Raw genomic sequence first — 13,560 nt, 5'->3', positions numbered from 1 at the left:
GTTTCTAGTTTATTGGTAACTGATCAAACAAGAAAATTCGTATAAAATTTTTAATTTTGCTCTTTTTTGGAGTGCTTTTTTTAAGTTATTCAAATTGAAAATTTAAGTAATTCACCCCAAGTCCAACTGTTTTGTTTTTTAAAACTTTTTTTTTGAATGATGAGGATGTAAGTTAAACATAGACAGAAATTAAAAAGATGAAAGATCTAAAAATTAGGAAAAAAAATTTCTTTTGATTATATTGATACCTTTCAGTTTTCCACCATCATATCAAAATTCAGAGGCAGAAATCAAATGCGGTAATACATTTTTGGCAATGGTATATGTTCTGAAGTTACTATGACTAGACACGAGTACAACTTTACAGACAACAATATAGCCTGATTCCTGAATGATTCATATACAAATGCTCTACTTACGCTTGCCTTTCCCCTTCTTTTTCTTCTTGGATTTGCTGCCGCCGCCACCCTGTCCTTTTTTCTCCACTGCCTGGTTGTTACCTGAATCTGCATTAACTTTTGAAGCCTTTTCTTCAGTCTCCCTGCTGCAATTTTTCTCACTCTTGCTGTCGTCATTTCCTGTGCTTTCCTCAGTCTTGCCGTTGCCATTTTCTGGGCAAAACTGGCAGCCCGAGTCTTCATCCGAAGTTGTAATATTTTGCTGTAAGTATAATTGATTCAATACTGGTTCCATTGTAGGTCTTCTTGACTGTAGCGTCTTGCAAAGTTCTTCAACACTTGAAACCTTATCTGAACCTTTCAGGTCGCTGAAAGCACTGAAAGAATTAGAAAACAACAAGAACATTAGTACAAGACGTTTATGAAGGTTTTAATCACCTCATGATTGAAGATGCTGGACCAGTTCTTTTATAACAAAGAACTAAATTGTCTCTCTCTCTCTCTCTCTCTCTATATATATATATATATATAATATGCACATATATACATATATATATATTCATGCACCTGATTATCACGTCATATATCCCATAAAAACTGTTGAAATGGAAAATATAGTAAATCAACAATAAAAACAAGACAATTATTAGGGTATAATCATGGAGGCAAGAATTTGACACGAAAAATGTATTTAAACTTGCCTATCCAATTGGAGTGCAGCACGAAGTTCCTTTGTTTCAACAATCATGCATCTCATTTGACCGATGAGTTTGAGGTCCACAGAATCTGAAGACTTCTGGGCAGATCCATTCGTTGCAGCAATTAAAACATTAATACACCGATCCAATTCCACCTAAAAGATGAACGGAGAGGTGGAAAAGGGTAAATGTTAAGACATGATCATGGCCTAGAATATAGTCATATACAAGACTAGAATTAGGACTACCTTAACCACAGAAGCATCCACTACAGAGCTACTTTTATCTTTTACATTATCCTGTGACTTTAAAGCATCAAGTATTTCCCAAAATTTTAGATGGTTCATCCGCAAATTACCCTCATTTTTGTTACAGTTACTCGAACCTTGACCAACAAGGGAACTTGAGTTTGAAGACAGGTGATTGGAGCTCTTCTCTGAATTATCTGTAGAAATTACTACTCTGCACAAATTAGTAGCTTTCACCTCAGCAAGTCCTGTCAGTTTCTTAGAAACTGAAGTGATTGGGGGAACAAGGACTTTTAAAATGTCCTCTGTTGTTTGCTGAGCCTTCATTTCCACATAAATGGCATTTGTACATACGCGTTTTGGGAAAAATTCCCCCACCGAAAAGATCACAAGAGGGTTTCCAGTTTTTTTAAATGCTTCTGCAAACAATTTTTCATTTGGTTTCCTATAATTCAGTCCTCTATGAATAGCATCAAAGAAACCCGACGGCAATCGTTTCTTTTGCAGCAAGTCAACAAGCAAATTTAAGGGAAAGCAATTCTGAAAATTCAGGTAAAGCAAACATAATAGAACAATCAATCTTGACGCCAGAAGAGAATAGCACTCATTCACATTTTTATGATGATGTTTAATCCAGAGTGCTGTATCCTCCTCATTGTAAAGAAGCTTCAAGATGGTTTCTACTATGTATATGAGAAAATGTTCCAAGGTTTGTTGATCCAGATCATCATCCACTAAACCATCTGCTGATTGAGTGTTCCCTTCCTGACAAATAAGCCACTCAATCAAGGAAAACTTCGTAGTGTATATGTACACCTTCTTCAAGCAAGACAACAAAAACACATAACGGTCAAGAAGATACAGGAAGCAACCAGGTGAGATATAGTCGTTTCTCCTCCAATTGGCATTATAAGTATCTACAACAACCTCATGAAAATTCGAAATTCTTCTGAGATTTTTGAAGAAAGCATTCCATGGTTGATTCCATCTTAACCTTTCTGCAATCTTCAGATACATTTCACTTTTAACTTTACCAGATCCAAGAATTATCAATGCCAACCTTCCAATTTCCCCATAATATATCTTGTTCTTTGAGTTGATGATTTCAAATGCAACCTCCTCAAGCAATTTCCTTAATGTCTCAGTTCCTCTCAGATGAATCAGGTTGTCTTTCAATGCTTCCTGCCAGTTAAGATGAAATATGCAGTCCAAGATGTTCTTCGTTGATATCCTAATAAAATCTTGCAGAGTTCCAGCATTGTACCGGCTGCTCAGAAATTCTGGTTTCAGAAGGAAGTTCGCAACTTCACAGATGTGAGTTAGAGACAAACTTCGTCGGAAAAAAGAGAAGTTATTTTTGATTGAGTCCTTATAAAGTGCCTCAAGATTTTTTAACACTATCAAACCAACAGAAAATAATTCTGAGCGCCAGTAATTTCGGGCAGTGGAGACTAAGCAATTGATTCCAATGGAAAACAGATTCCCATTGTTCTGCAAAAATCTTCGGTCATTGCTGACCCATTCAACATTAGATTTTAACAAAATATAGAGAGTGTCAAGATTGTTGAACTGCCTCCACACACCCAAGTAATTTAAACAAAAATCTCCATAGCTTCTATATTCAGTAACATCTTGGATTCCAGCATTTTTGAGATATTCAAAAATTTGCACCACTTTATCCTTCCAATAGTTCCAAAAGTATACCAGTGTCTCAACAGAAACCTGATTATCGTTAAGTATGTCTTCTGAGTGTCTTGTTAGGTCAAAAATCATTTCATCTTCCCAGACATACTTCGAGGTGTTTATAACAAAATGAGAGTCCAGAATCTTTCGAGCAGATAGTATTTCGCCTCTGATGCTTCTATGACTTTGTGCCCTGTCCAATTGTTGCTTTAGCACGAGTATGTTACTTCTCTCACTTGATAGAGTGTCTGCCTCAGCACAGATGAATTCATAAAACTGGTTTGTCTCATTCTTCGCAAATGATTTAGCTTTTGCTAGAAGTTCCTCCTTATCTTTAAACGGCTTTAAGGGCCACCCAGTGCTCTGAGCTGACCAAAGAGAGTTGGCAAAGACAAACCACAAAATAAGCATCGATGCGTCCTTGTAATGCCCACATTTCCCAAGTAGATCAGCTGCAAGAGGAAGTTCAACTCTCTGCTTTGCAATGTCTGCTGCCTCCAGGAAGTTCCCAGATTCTATTTCCCATGCTAGAAGGTCATCAAGGCATCCCAAAGACTTCAAAAATGTTCTTACGGAAGCCATGGAATGAAAAGCTCTTACATACTTCATCATGGTTATGTTATCATTTAGCAAATGAAAATGAGATGCACAATTTTCTAGAAACTCTTGCTCAACTTTCTCCATCTCTTTTCTTCTTTTCAGCAGCTCATCATCAGTGCTTGTGTGCTGCTTCCAGTCTTTTATATACTGCAAACCCATTTCAAACAGTTCTCCTTTGGCACAACAAGATAAACATTTAGAGAAGTTACTGGCTCGAGCATAGACTTCTGCTGCAGACTCGTATTTTTTAGATAGTAAAAAGCATTCTCCTGCTCTTTCAAGGAAAGATTCACTGCATTTTTCCAAATATATTTTTCCTGTAGGTGCAAGATGTTAGTATCACAATGTCTGAATTAAAAGTGGCAAGGAAGTTCTAGAGAGAAATGCTGACGGCTTTACTTAGAAATGATTGATTATTAACAAACAAAATAGATTAGCATGAGCTCTCATTTTGGCTTTCCTGAAATGATACAAGGAGATTGACTGAGTATTTCTGCTTTTACTCAGATATGAGGTCCACTTTTATCTCAATAGGCAAGGAGAAAAGATACTCTGATTCACAAAGAAAAGAGTCTTATATTCATGAAACAACTGCCGTTCATCAATAGGCAAATCTTTTCTTCTAGTTTTCCGTGCAAACAAGCATAAAGACACATTCCTTTTTATGTGAATTGAGAAGGTAAAAAGTATGCAAGTACTCTGTGTCACAAAATTAAACCAGGATGGTGATTTAAAAAATAAAACATAAATATTTAAGTAAAATAAGAAATGGAACATGAAAGGAAGTTGGACCTGCTGTTTCATAGTCCTTTAACATGTAAAAGCATTCTGCAGCAAGAGCTGCCTTGCCAATGGAATTAAAAATTTCAGCAGCCTCCCTGCATGTAATGGAGAACATTTCAGGATTTGAGAAATGCATGCGATCTGCAGCCGCTTTCAGTCCAGTTGCCTTTGCCAGTTTCTCCCCATACTTGTCTGCTGCCTTTTCAAAACACATTGTTGCCATCTCATAGTTACCCTCACGTAAAAGCTGCCAGACATGAATAGAAAGAGAAGAATTTTCATACAGCTCAATTCCAACAAGTAAATAATATCAACGTAGTAAGCCAGAAAATCTAATTTACTTGGGACATGATAAAGAAAGAACAGGAACCAGACCTTATAACCACGTGACTTCCACTCCTCTGGAGTGCTTGCAACTTGCATTGCTTGCGCCAGTGAATCATCTAATTCCCTGACTTCAATTAGGCACTTTTTCTTCCAATATTCAAACATAGGTTTTGAAAACTCCTCCATGTTTTCACATATCCAAAATCTTTGCCTAGTGCGAGTTATAGCAACATATAACTGTTTCAATTCAGAGCATAGAACATTGTGTTTTGCACGATTGAAACTTGGAAAGGACCTGGGAGAACTACCATCAAGCAACCCTTGTTCGTTCATGTATTCATAGATCACTCTCCATTGATTTCTCAGGGGGGATGAACTGAAAAAATTGTACAATAACACATCCTGCAGAGTAATAAAGCACAAAAAGTTGGAATGAGAATGATGTGCATTGGGAAGCTCCAACAAAGGTCCTAAATGTAAGTGTTTATCTGATAAGTATCAAACAGTTGGAATTAAAAAGCACACTGGATACCACAGCCCCAAGTGAAATAATCAACAATGTGAAGACAAAAGGCCAAGATTTTGATAAAAATAAAATTAAAGACATCAGGAAGAAAATAAAAAGAACAAAACAGTCGTCCCTTTGACAACAAGTAAATGCTGCACCTTACTACCCAGTAAAAGGACTATTGAAAGAAAATCATTACGATAACATAAACAGAGAAGAGAATGAATAAGTAATGATTAGAATATGCATGTTGTAAGAAAATGATAAACATAGAGCAAGCAATTGATTCCATTGCTGAAGCAAGACTTACAGTACAGGAAAAATATAAAACACCACTGACCTGAAACTCTAGACCCTTGCACTCCACTACAGTTAAAATAAGGGCGTGCTTGCCTACATACTTGACAATTTCATTCTTTGCAGAATCATCCCGAACTAATATGACCTGCTCTGCTCCAAATCCAACGAAGCTCCGTTCTCCATTCTCAATGTTCCCAAAAATGGTTGCAACAGCATTTTCATCTTTCCCAGAATCAAGCCAAATTGGAGGTTCCCCATATATAAGACTCGTTTCATGGCTTAACACATCAATGAAGAAGGGAAAAAATCGGTAAAGAAGATCAATTACACTTTGGCCCAACCTTAGAACACCATCATGGGTGCGAAAATTCTGGCTCAAGTGAAAGATTCGGGATATTTGACCCTTCTCCTTTTTCCCATCATTTCCTTCACTTTTTGATTCTAAAATAAACTCATTGTAGAACAAAGATCTTATGTCTTCAAACCTAAAGTCAATACCCCTTGCAATTGTTTGAGCCGTGTCTCCAGAGAAAACAAAACCCTCTTCCACATTTTGACAGATGTACTTGAAAAGAGCAATCTGGCTCATGGTAAGATCTTGCACCTCATCAATGTAAACAAAATCCATCATGTCACCCACATATTTTCCATTTTTAAGTCGGCGATGAAGATCAATTACGAGATCAGCTACGTCAAATTCACAATTTTCCAACTTCAACTTTTCATAATCTAAAAAAATATCATATATTAATTCTCTCTTGTGACTGTTTAAGGTGCACATCCGACCCTCAGAAAGTCCAACATAATCCATCCTGCTGAGTTTACCATCACAAGACTTTGCTGATTGTGAACCACCTTTTATATGCGATATTATTTCAGTAAAAACTCTTGACGGATCAAGCTTTTTCGTTATTTGAGTATTCAAATGGGGCCAATAATTTACACAAAACTTGTCAAAGTCAACTTGTCTCGTTCTCATAAAAGTCTGCAAGGCAAGAGATCCCAAACCTCCATTATTCCCATGCAACAACTCCCTTGCATCAGGAAATCTTTCAAAATACGAATCACCCAGTGTTCCATCAAGCATCATAAAAAATTTATTTAAAGTTATAACAAGAGGGAATGAACCGGGAGAAATATCAACAAAGGAATCTGGTATGCCCCTGAATGGTGTTGCATCATCAAAATCATATGCATCTGGCAAACTGCTCTCTGTAGAGTATTTCCCATCAGATATAAACCTGAATATTTTAAGCAAGACTAATTAACAAAAAGAAAGAGAAAGACAGAATTGAAGCCAGGCAGCAAAGTATATTTTCTACCAAAAATTCACATAATATATTTAGCAATCAATGAAGTTAGCATAAATAGACCTGTATATGAATTAAGGAATCAAAATACTATTCCCCAACTAAAGCAACTCCTAGTTCAAAAGCTAGTGCACATACCTTTTCAACTGCAAAACATGATGTTTGACGGCATAACAGAGTTTAGGGCTGACTGTAACAAAAAGCTGACGTAAAAAGGTTTTCTTAGTCTCCACCACAACATCCTCAAGACTGTTCCAGTGGGAAACACCTTCAGAGGTGCTGCAATGGCCTTCTTCGTATCCTTCATTTACCATTTGGTACAGCTGCTCCTTCTTAAACAACTTCATTGTTAACACTGTAGTTTTCCCAGTACCTGAACGTCCTAATATAAAAGTGCTTCTTTGAAACAAAATTATCTCCAATTCTTGGTCCGTCACTTCAAAGGGTAGATCTAGTTCTCTGCCATCACGATCAGATAGCAAGTGGCTCACAACTCCAGATGATAATGAGTAGAATTTCATCAGCAACAGGCTATCACTCACTTTTGAGTTCTCAACATAACATCTTCCATCAGAAGCTATGGCATTTGAATTGCCTCTACTTTCATTGTGACTCTTACTTTTGTACCGGACAACATTGAAGGACGGTTTCCATGTTCCTGGAACCTCCAAATCCCTTGATGAAAAGACAAGTAAACAAGAAAAAAGGTTCGTGAAAGAATAAAACATTCCATGAAGATGAAATAGAACTTTCTTTTTCATTCATAAATGAGGAAGATGTTACCAATTTTTTAGTTTAGAAACACCATCACGTTTCATATCCAATTTAATACAAAACAAACTTACCCCTCCAAATATTTCTCATTGCAACAACTGATAAAATCATCAGTATATGCATCAAAGATGCTGTCAAGACGTTTGACCAACTTTTCAATATCCTCTAACTGCAATATGTCCCAAACCTTCAATACTTGAATGTATCTGAATTCTTTCACTATATCAATTGAACACAGCATATAGAGACCATCAACCTTAAATTTCTTCAGGACCATACAAGATTTCTCACATATCATGTCAACAGTCTTCTTCTTAGGTCGCCAACCACTTGAAAGTCTCAAGAGGAGGTTCAGGACAGACATCTTTTTCCCAACTGTTTTAAGCTTTCCAAATGATTTTCGAAAGTTGTCGCTAAAAAGAACCTGGATGTGAGAAGAAATACAAAGGAAAGAAGTGCAAATAGTTAGCACGAAAAGCTAATGAAGCAAGAAATTTTTAATAACAAGATACTAACAGTACAAGATGAAGAGATGGGAGACACCTTCCACCTAGCACTTTTGAAAAGTACACTATCCCCATTCAGCAGATCATCGAGTTGATTATACTCTTTCTTTACTTCCAATATAGCTTTTGCCAAATCCTTGTCATCATCGGCATCGAAGAAGCAGTCTCGCTCCTTAGCATCACGAACTAATTCTTTCCAGATGGATTCACTACTAGCCAGTGTTCTTCCATTTCCCAAAATCCAGAGACAGTGCCTGAGATAGTGTAAAAAACTAAGTTTCTCTCCCTTTTTTGTTCTTTTACAATGGTGATTTCACAAATTATATAAAAGAAATGATATTAAACATGTTAATGTGAATCAATACCTTGCCCTTGTAAGGGCAACATTAGTTCTCTGACGGTTGGCTACAAATCCAATCATTCCTCTAGTATTTGATCTCACGGTTGATATTATAATTATATCCTCCTCTCCGCCTTGGAAGCCATCAACAGACTTAACTTTTACAGTGAAGCCATCAATCTTATCATACTTGGCACCAAGTTTTTCACGTATTGCAGTTACCTGAGCAGCATATGGTGATATAATTCCAATGCTTACCTTCTGCTTTGAGCGACATGCTGCATGTGGAAACAATAAATAACCTTGGAATATCAACCTAATAAATTAAGGGAGCAACAAAATGTTCATGAAATGCATCATTTTGAGGAGCTACAAATTTATTAACTTGATAGAACAATAGATGCAGGAAAGTTATAATATGCCTTTGAAGTAACCACTATCCTGTTTGTTGAATTATGAAGGAACAGTTAGAAAGATATAAGAAATAAAGAAAAGAGTATTTTGAAATGTCAATTATAACCCAGATTTAGAATACCTTTGCACAGATTTTTTAGCAGTTTCAGCACAACAGCTGCCTCAACCATGTTTCTTTGGCTATGTCCAACATCCGCTTGTTCTTCTCTCCCTGGAGATACATTTATGAATGAATAAGGGCCAAACATTTGGCCTTGAAGATACTGCTTTTCATATCTTTTATGCTTAACATTGGGTGCATCTGAGATCTGGTTAAAATAGAAACTAGAATTTGGGAAGCTGCTGATTGATGGATGCATCCTGTATTGTATATTGAGAAGGTGCCTCAAATGACCTAATAATCTCAGCCTTTCAAATAAACTTTTACCAAGCCCAGCTTCCTCAGATATCTACAAAAGAAGCACATATACATGTATTTATGTATATATACATGTATGTTCAATCAGCAATGTGTATATAAAGAGGAATTTGAGAAAGAAACTGGGTTCAGGAAAATTGATGCGAACTTTTTGAGGAGCATTAGGGCACAATTAGTAGTTTTCACTTACATTGCTTTCAACTATGGCAGGCAATTGGCACTCGTCACCAATAAGAATTGCATGCTTTAAACCCGGGAGTTGTAGGGGTATCGTAGATTCACATTCTCTCAATTGGGCTGCTTCATCAATTACCAACAGGTTCAATGGTTCAGTTTCCACTTGATGCAGCTTATACGAACTGGATGCTGTGCAGAAAATTAATGAAGCTGTTTGGAAACAGAATTTCATTATCGAACCCATGTTCAGAGCACTGGGAAATTCAAGTTCACTGCATGACTTCAGAAGTTTCTTTAAAACAGTAAGGCATTCACTTCTCATCGAGCACAACAATAGTAATTCATCTGAATGAATTTGGTTACTACCCTGCACCAACTCCTGATTTGAGAAGATCTCCTCCACTTCTTCAGAAGTTAAACTGTCATGAAACAGTAGAGTTTCGAAAGAGTCAACTAAGCGAACAAGAGATGCAATGTTTTGGAAATCATCCCCAAAGTAGCTAATTGGTACGTGAGTGCATAAAGTAAAAATACATCTTCTGAGTGGCAACGCCGTATTCCTAAACTGTTCTCTTGCAAATTCAAGAAAGGACTTAAGCTGCGCTTTGTTACTATCAATTCCATTATTGCACCTTTTCTCTTTTACTTCATTTTCTTTACTGCTTTCCTGCTCTTTGAGCAATTCATTTTCCAAGAAAATAGTATACCGGAGAAGACAATCTTCAAGAAAATCTATCATTGATCTGAAACAATGTTGCCACCCAGTGATCGTTCCAAAGCATTCAGTTAGCCTCTTGACTCGATGATCCAAATATATTTCCTCAACATCTGACTTAAGGTTGAGCCTCTCCTTATTCCCAAACAGGAGAAGATCACCTGAAGAACAACAGTAAGCATCTGCCCCAGATTCTTCTCCACTATATTCTTTCAACAGCTTCAAAACACGTGATGCAACCTCTGTAATTGCGACATTTGTGGGGGCACAAATGACAGTTCTGTATTTTAATTTCAAGAGGACAATGAGCATTGCCGAGATAGTTTTGGTTTTCCCTGTACCTGGTGGACCCCAGATAAGTTCCACATTGGACTGGTGCTTGCATCTCAGTTTATTAAGACAGGCTGAAACAGCCTCAGTTTGAGATTCGTTCAAGTCATTTAAGGTTGTGAGAACCTTGTCACTGCAGGTATCATTGGGCTGTAGAGGACAAATATGACAGCTTCTTTCCACCTAAAAATCAGTAATCAGAATGTGGAATTCAAATCAAATTTGATCTATCCATTATAAAAGAATTTAGAAAATTTGTTGAAGAACTATTCATGTAACCACATATGGTACACAGGATACCAAATTATCCATGTAACCGCATGTTAATAAAAATATACCAAGAAGACTAGTTATGATACGGCAAGTCCACTGAAATTAATATCAAATACCATAACCTTATCTGGATTCTTACCACAGAAGAGCACAGAACTTCTTTGACTATCCGCAGGTTCCGAAACATGTGCAACGAATTCCATATCCTTTTGCTAGTAGTTATATTTGTCAGAAAAATCACAAACATTGATTTATACATCCCATCATTTTCTGAAATGTCTTTTGATGCCTTCACTTTAAAATTAGTTGTTAAACTAGTTTCCTCGTTTTCATCATCTGCGACTTTAGTGGCCAATGCAAAAGCCCATGTCCTGCCTGGCCTCTGCAGATCTGAAACAGTTTCAGGTTTAGCATCTGCTAAAACAAAGATATCTCCGGGCAATGTTCTGTAAGGCTCCTTGCCACAATCACTGAATCTGTTTCTCCAGAAGTCAATGCTAAAATCATATAATAAACTCCCATGAGGCTTGGACTCTTCAAAGCCAACCACTTCAGCATTAGGTGCTGCAGATATGACCTCCATACTTGAACACAGTTGTGTTCGTGTTTCTTCGAGTAACGGTAAAACATAGGATCCCATATAATGCTCAACAGACTCAAATGTATCAGGAATCTTCTTTACCTGCAAAAAAGAAGAACTGTTTGTTATGGGTAAAAATCAATTTTCATCTTAAAGAAAACGTTTATGATTAAGAGAAAAACACAAATTATAGATAAGATCACCCAAAGGAAAGAGTGCCATTCAGAATAGGAATCTTCTTCTATAGCAGCACAGCTGCTGGGACCCAAGCCAAACCACTGAAAAGACTGAGTCCAGCAGTTAGCAGTCCTCTGATCTGTTTCCACCCCTGTTTTCAACTCTGTTTCACTCTCTATTCAAAACTTGACTGTATCATACAAATAACTATATGACTAATTACTATAAATAAGTACCAAGTTTTGAATAAAATCACCAAATTTATACACTCTTACAAGTGTATAGATTTTGTTCTGTTAATTATCAAAAGGCGTGAAATTAACAAGCATAATATACACAACAATACATATAAATGTACAGAAGTGCTATAGAAATTTACATAATTATTCCTCCAGCATGTTGCCACATACACAAAGCTAGTCTTTTCTTTTTAATCAAGGAACATATGAACCAAAGAACAAAACATGACAATGCTAAAACTTCAATGGGCAACATTGATATTATGTTTGGTTCAATTCCTACCTTATCTATTTCCTATTCCTTTATCCTAATTAAGTACGATAATATTAGTGAGATATAGAATTGTATTATATTTCTCATCTTTCCTTAAGGATTGTTTGATTATAATTTATTCTTGAAAATGGATTTCCAGATCTTATTTTGATAGCTAGCAATCATAAATTCATCTAACTTCATTTTGAAAATGAATTTTAAATACATTTTTTTCAAACTTCTATCTAATTTTGTTGCATTCTCATTCCATAGAATTAAAGACTTCTGCCCTGCACCAAATGTTGCCTAATGAATGCAAATAGTTTCAAGACAAAGCTACTGTGTTCGAATATGAAAATGGAATTCCTTTTTTTTTTTTTTTTCAACTTTACATTAATGAAACTCAAGTTTATACAATTCTATCTCAAGTACTCCAAATGAACTCCAAGTTAAAATGAGGTTGGTCTGGTCCAATCCCCAACAGAGGATTGAACAGAAACAATCAAACAAGTAAACAAATGAAACACTTGCGTCCAAAATGAACAAAAACCGGCAGACACACACCTCCATAATCAAACTTGGTAAATAAAGTGATGGTTCAAAAACTGCAAAATATACTTTCAATAGACTCTAAACCCATAAGAAGTAAGAGAAGAAAGTAGCAAACCTTATCTTGGAAAAGATTTTCATCTAAAATGTCATCGAGAGACCAAGAAAACACCTCATTGATGAAATCATCATTAGAGAAAATCGATCGTTTTCCCGAACTTTCGCCCTTCATCATCATCCCCCTTCTCTGCGTCCTGTTCATTTTTTTTTTTTTATAACTTTATTCTACTTGTCTGCAAAAAATACCAGTATCAATTTCAGTTAAAACCCATAGAAATGAGAGAAACAAAGAAAAAAAAAAAAAGCTAAAATGATGATGAGGGAAATGGGAATTCTTAACAGGAAAGCAAAGTGATGGAGAAGGTAAACGACTAAGAATAAGAATTTGTAGTACACTGATTAAACGAAAGAGACATGCATAGTAGCTGGTTAGCTTTCTCTGTACTCTTTTCGATCAAAAGAAAAAGATGATCATCACTCTAAACATGAAATGACAGAGAAATCTCAAAAAGAAAAGAGGGAAAAGAAGAAGTTCATTGGACATATTAAAAAAAATGGGTCTCTTCCCTTTGAAAAAAGAAAAATATTAAAGCTTGGGTCTTTCCATCTCCTTCTTCGCCCCCCGCCCGCCCCCCCCCCGTACAATTGGCTTTTAAATTTTCTTTACATTTTCAAAAAAGTATATTAATTGATTTTTAAATCATTTATTAAAATCAAATACAAAAAGTTTTTGTTTAAAAAATAACAAAAATTTATTGCCTCCACATAAATTTAGCAAAAAATTTGAGCATCAAAATATCTGAAATTTTTTTACATAAGCAAGTTTATGTTCAAACTTTTTTTTTTTTTTTTTTTTTTTTAAAAAAAAGAAATTTGCTTTGAAGTGTGTAGGATTATTGA

At 36.0% G+C, this 13,560-nt stretch overlaps 1 protein-coding gene across 3 annotated transcripts; it reads right to left on the bottom strand.

Annotated features, from left to right (window-relative positions):
- Nucleotides 1-213: 213 nt before the first annotated feature.
- LOC110823645 (uncharacterized) lies at nt 214-13,268 on the bottom strand. Of its 3 annotated transcripts, none has more exons than XM_088213988.1 (15): nt 13,001-13,268; nt 12,719-12,893; nt 10,942-11,484; nt 9,498-10,712; nt 9,011-9,338; nt 8,501-8,753; nt 8,173-8,389; nt 7,701-8,053; nt 6,994-7,530; nt 5,586-6,786; nt 4,786-5,139; nt 4,420-4,657; nt 1,345-3,944; nt 1,100-1,251; nt 214-775 (listed from the first exon to the last, which is right to left on the bottom strand). In XM_088213988.1, the coding sequence occupies exons 2-15, from the start codon at nt 12,860-12,862 to the stop codon at nt 412-414; spliced, it is 8,499 nt and encodes a 2,832-aa protein (XP_088070114.1). In that variant the 5' UTR covers nt 12,863-12,893; nt 13,001-13,268; the 3' UTR covers nt 214-411. The 3 variants fall into 3 exon arrangements, with proteins under 3 accessions (XP_088070114.1, XP_088070112.1, XP_088070115.1); XM_088213986.1 differs by having other exon boundaries at nt 13,055-13,268; XM_088213989.1 differs by lacking the exon at nt 13,001-13,268 and having other exon boundaries at nt 10,942-11,500; nt 12,719-12,875.
- Nucleotides 13,269-13,560: the final 292 nt, after the last annotated feature.

The sequence above is a fragment of the Carica papaya genome, chromosome 2 (assembly GCF_054855325.1).
Source record: "Carica papaya isolate Zhongbai chromosome 2, ASM5485532v1, whole genome shotgun sequence".
Taxonomy (NCBI): Eukaryota; Viridiplantae; Streptophyta; class Magnoliopsida; order Brassicales; family Caricaceae; genus Carica; species Carica papaya.
Note: the sequence above shows the minus strand (reverse complement) of the source record. Positions and strands in the feature narration are given on the sequence as shown.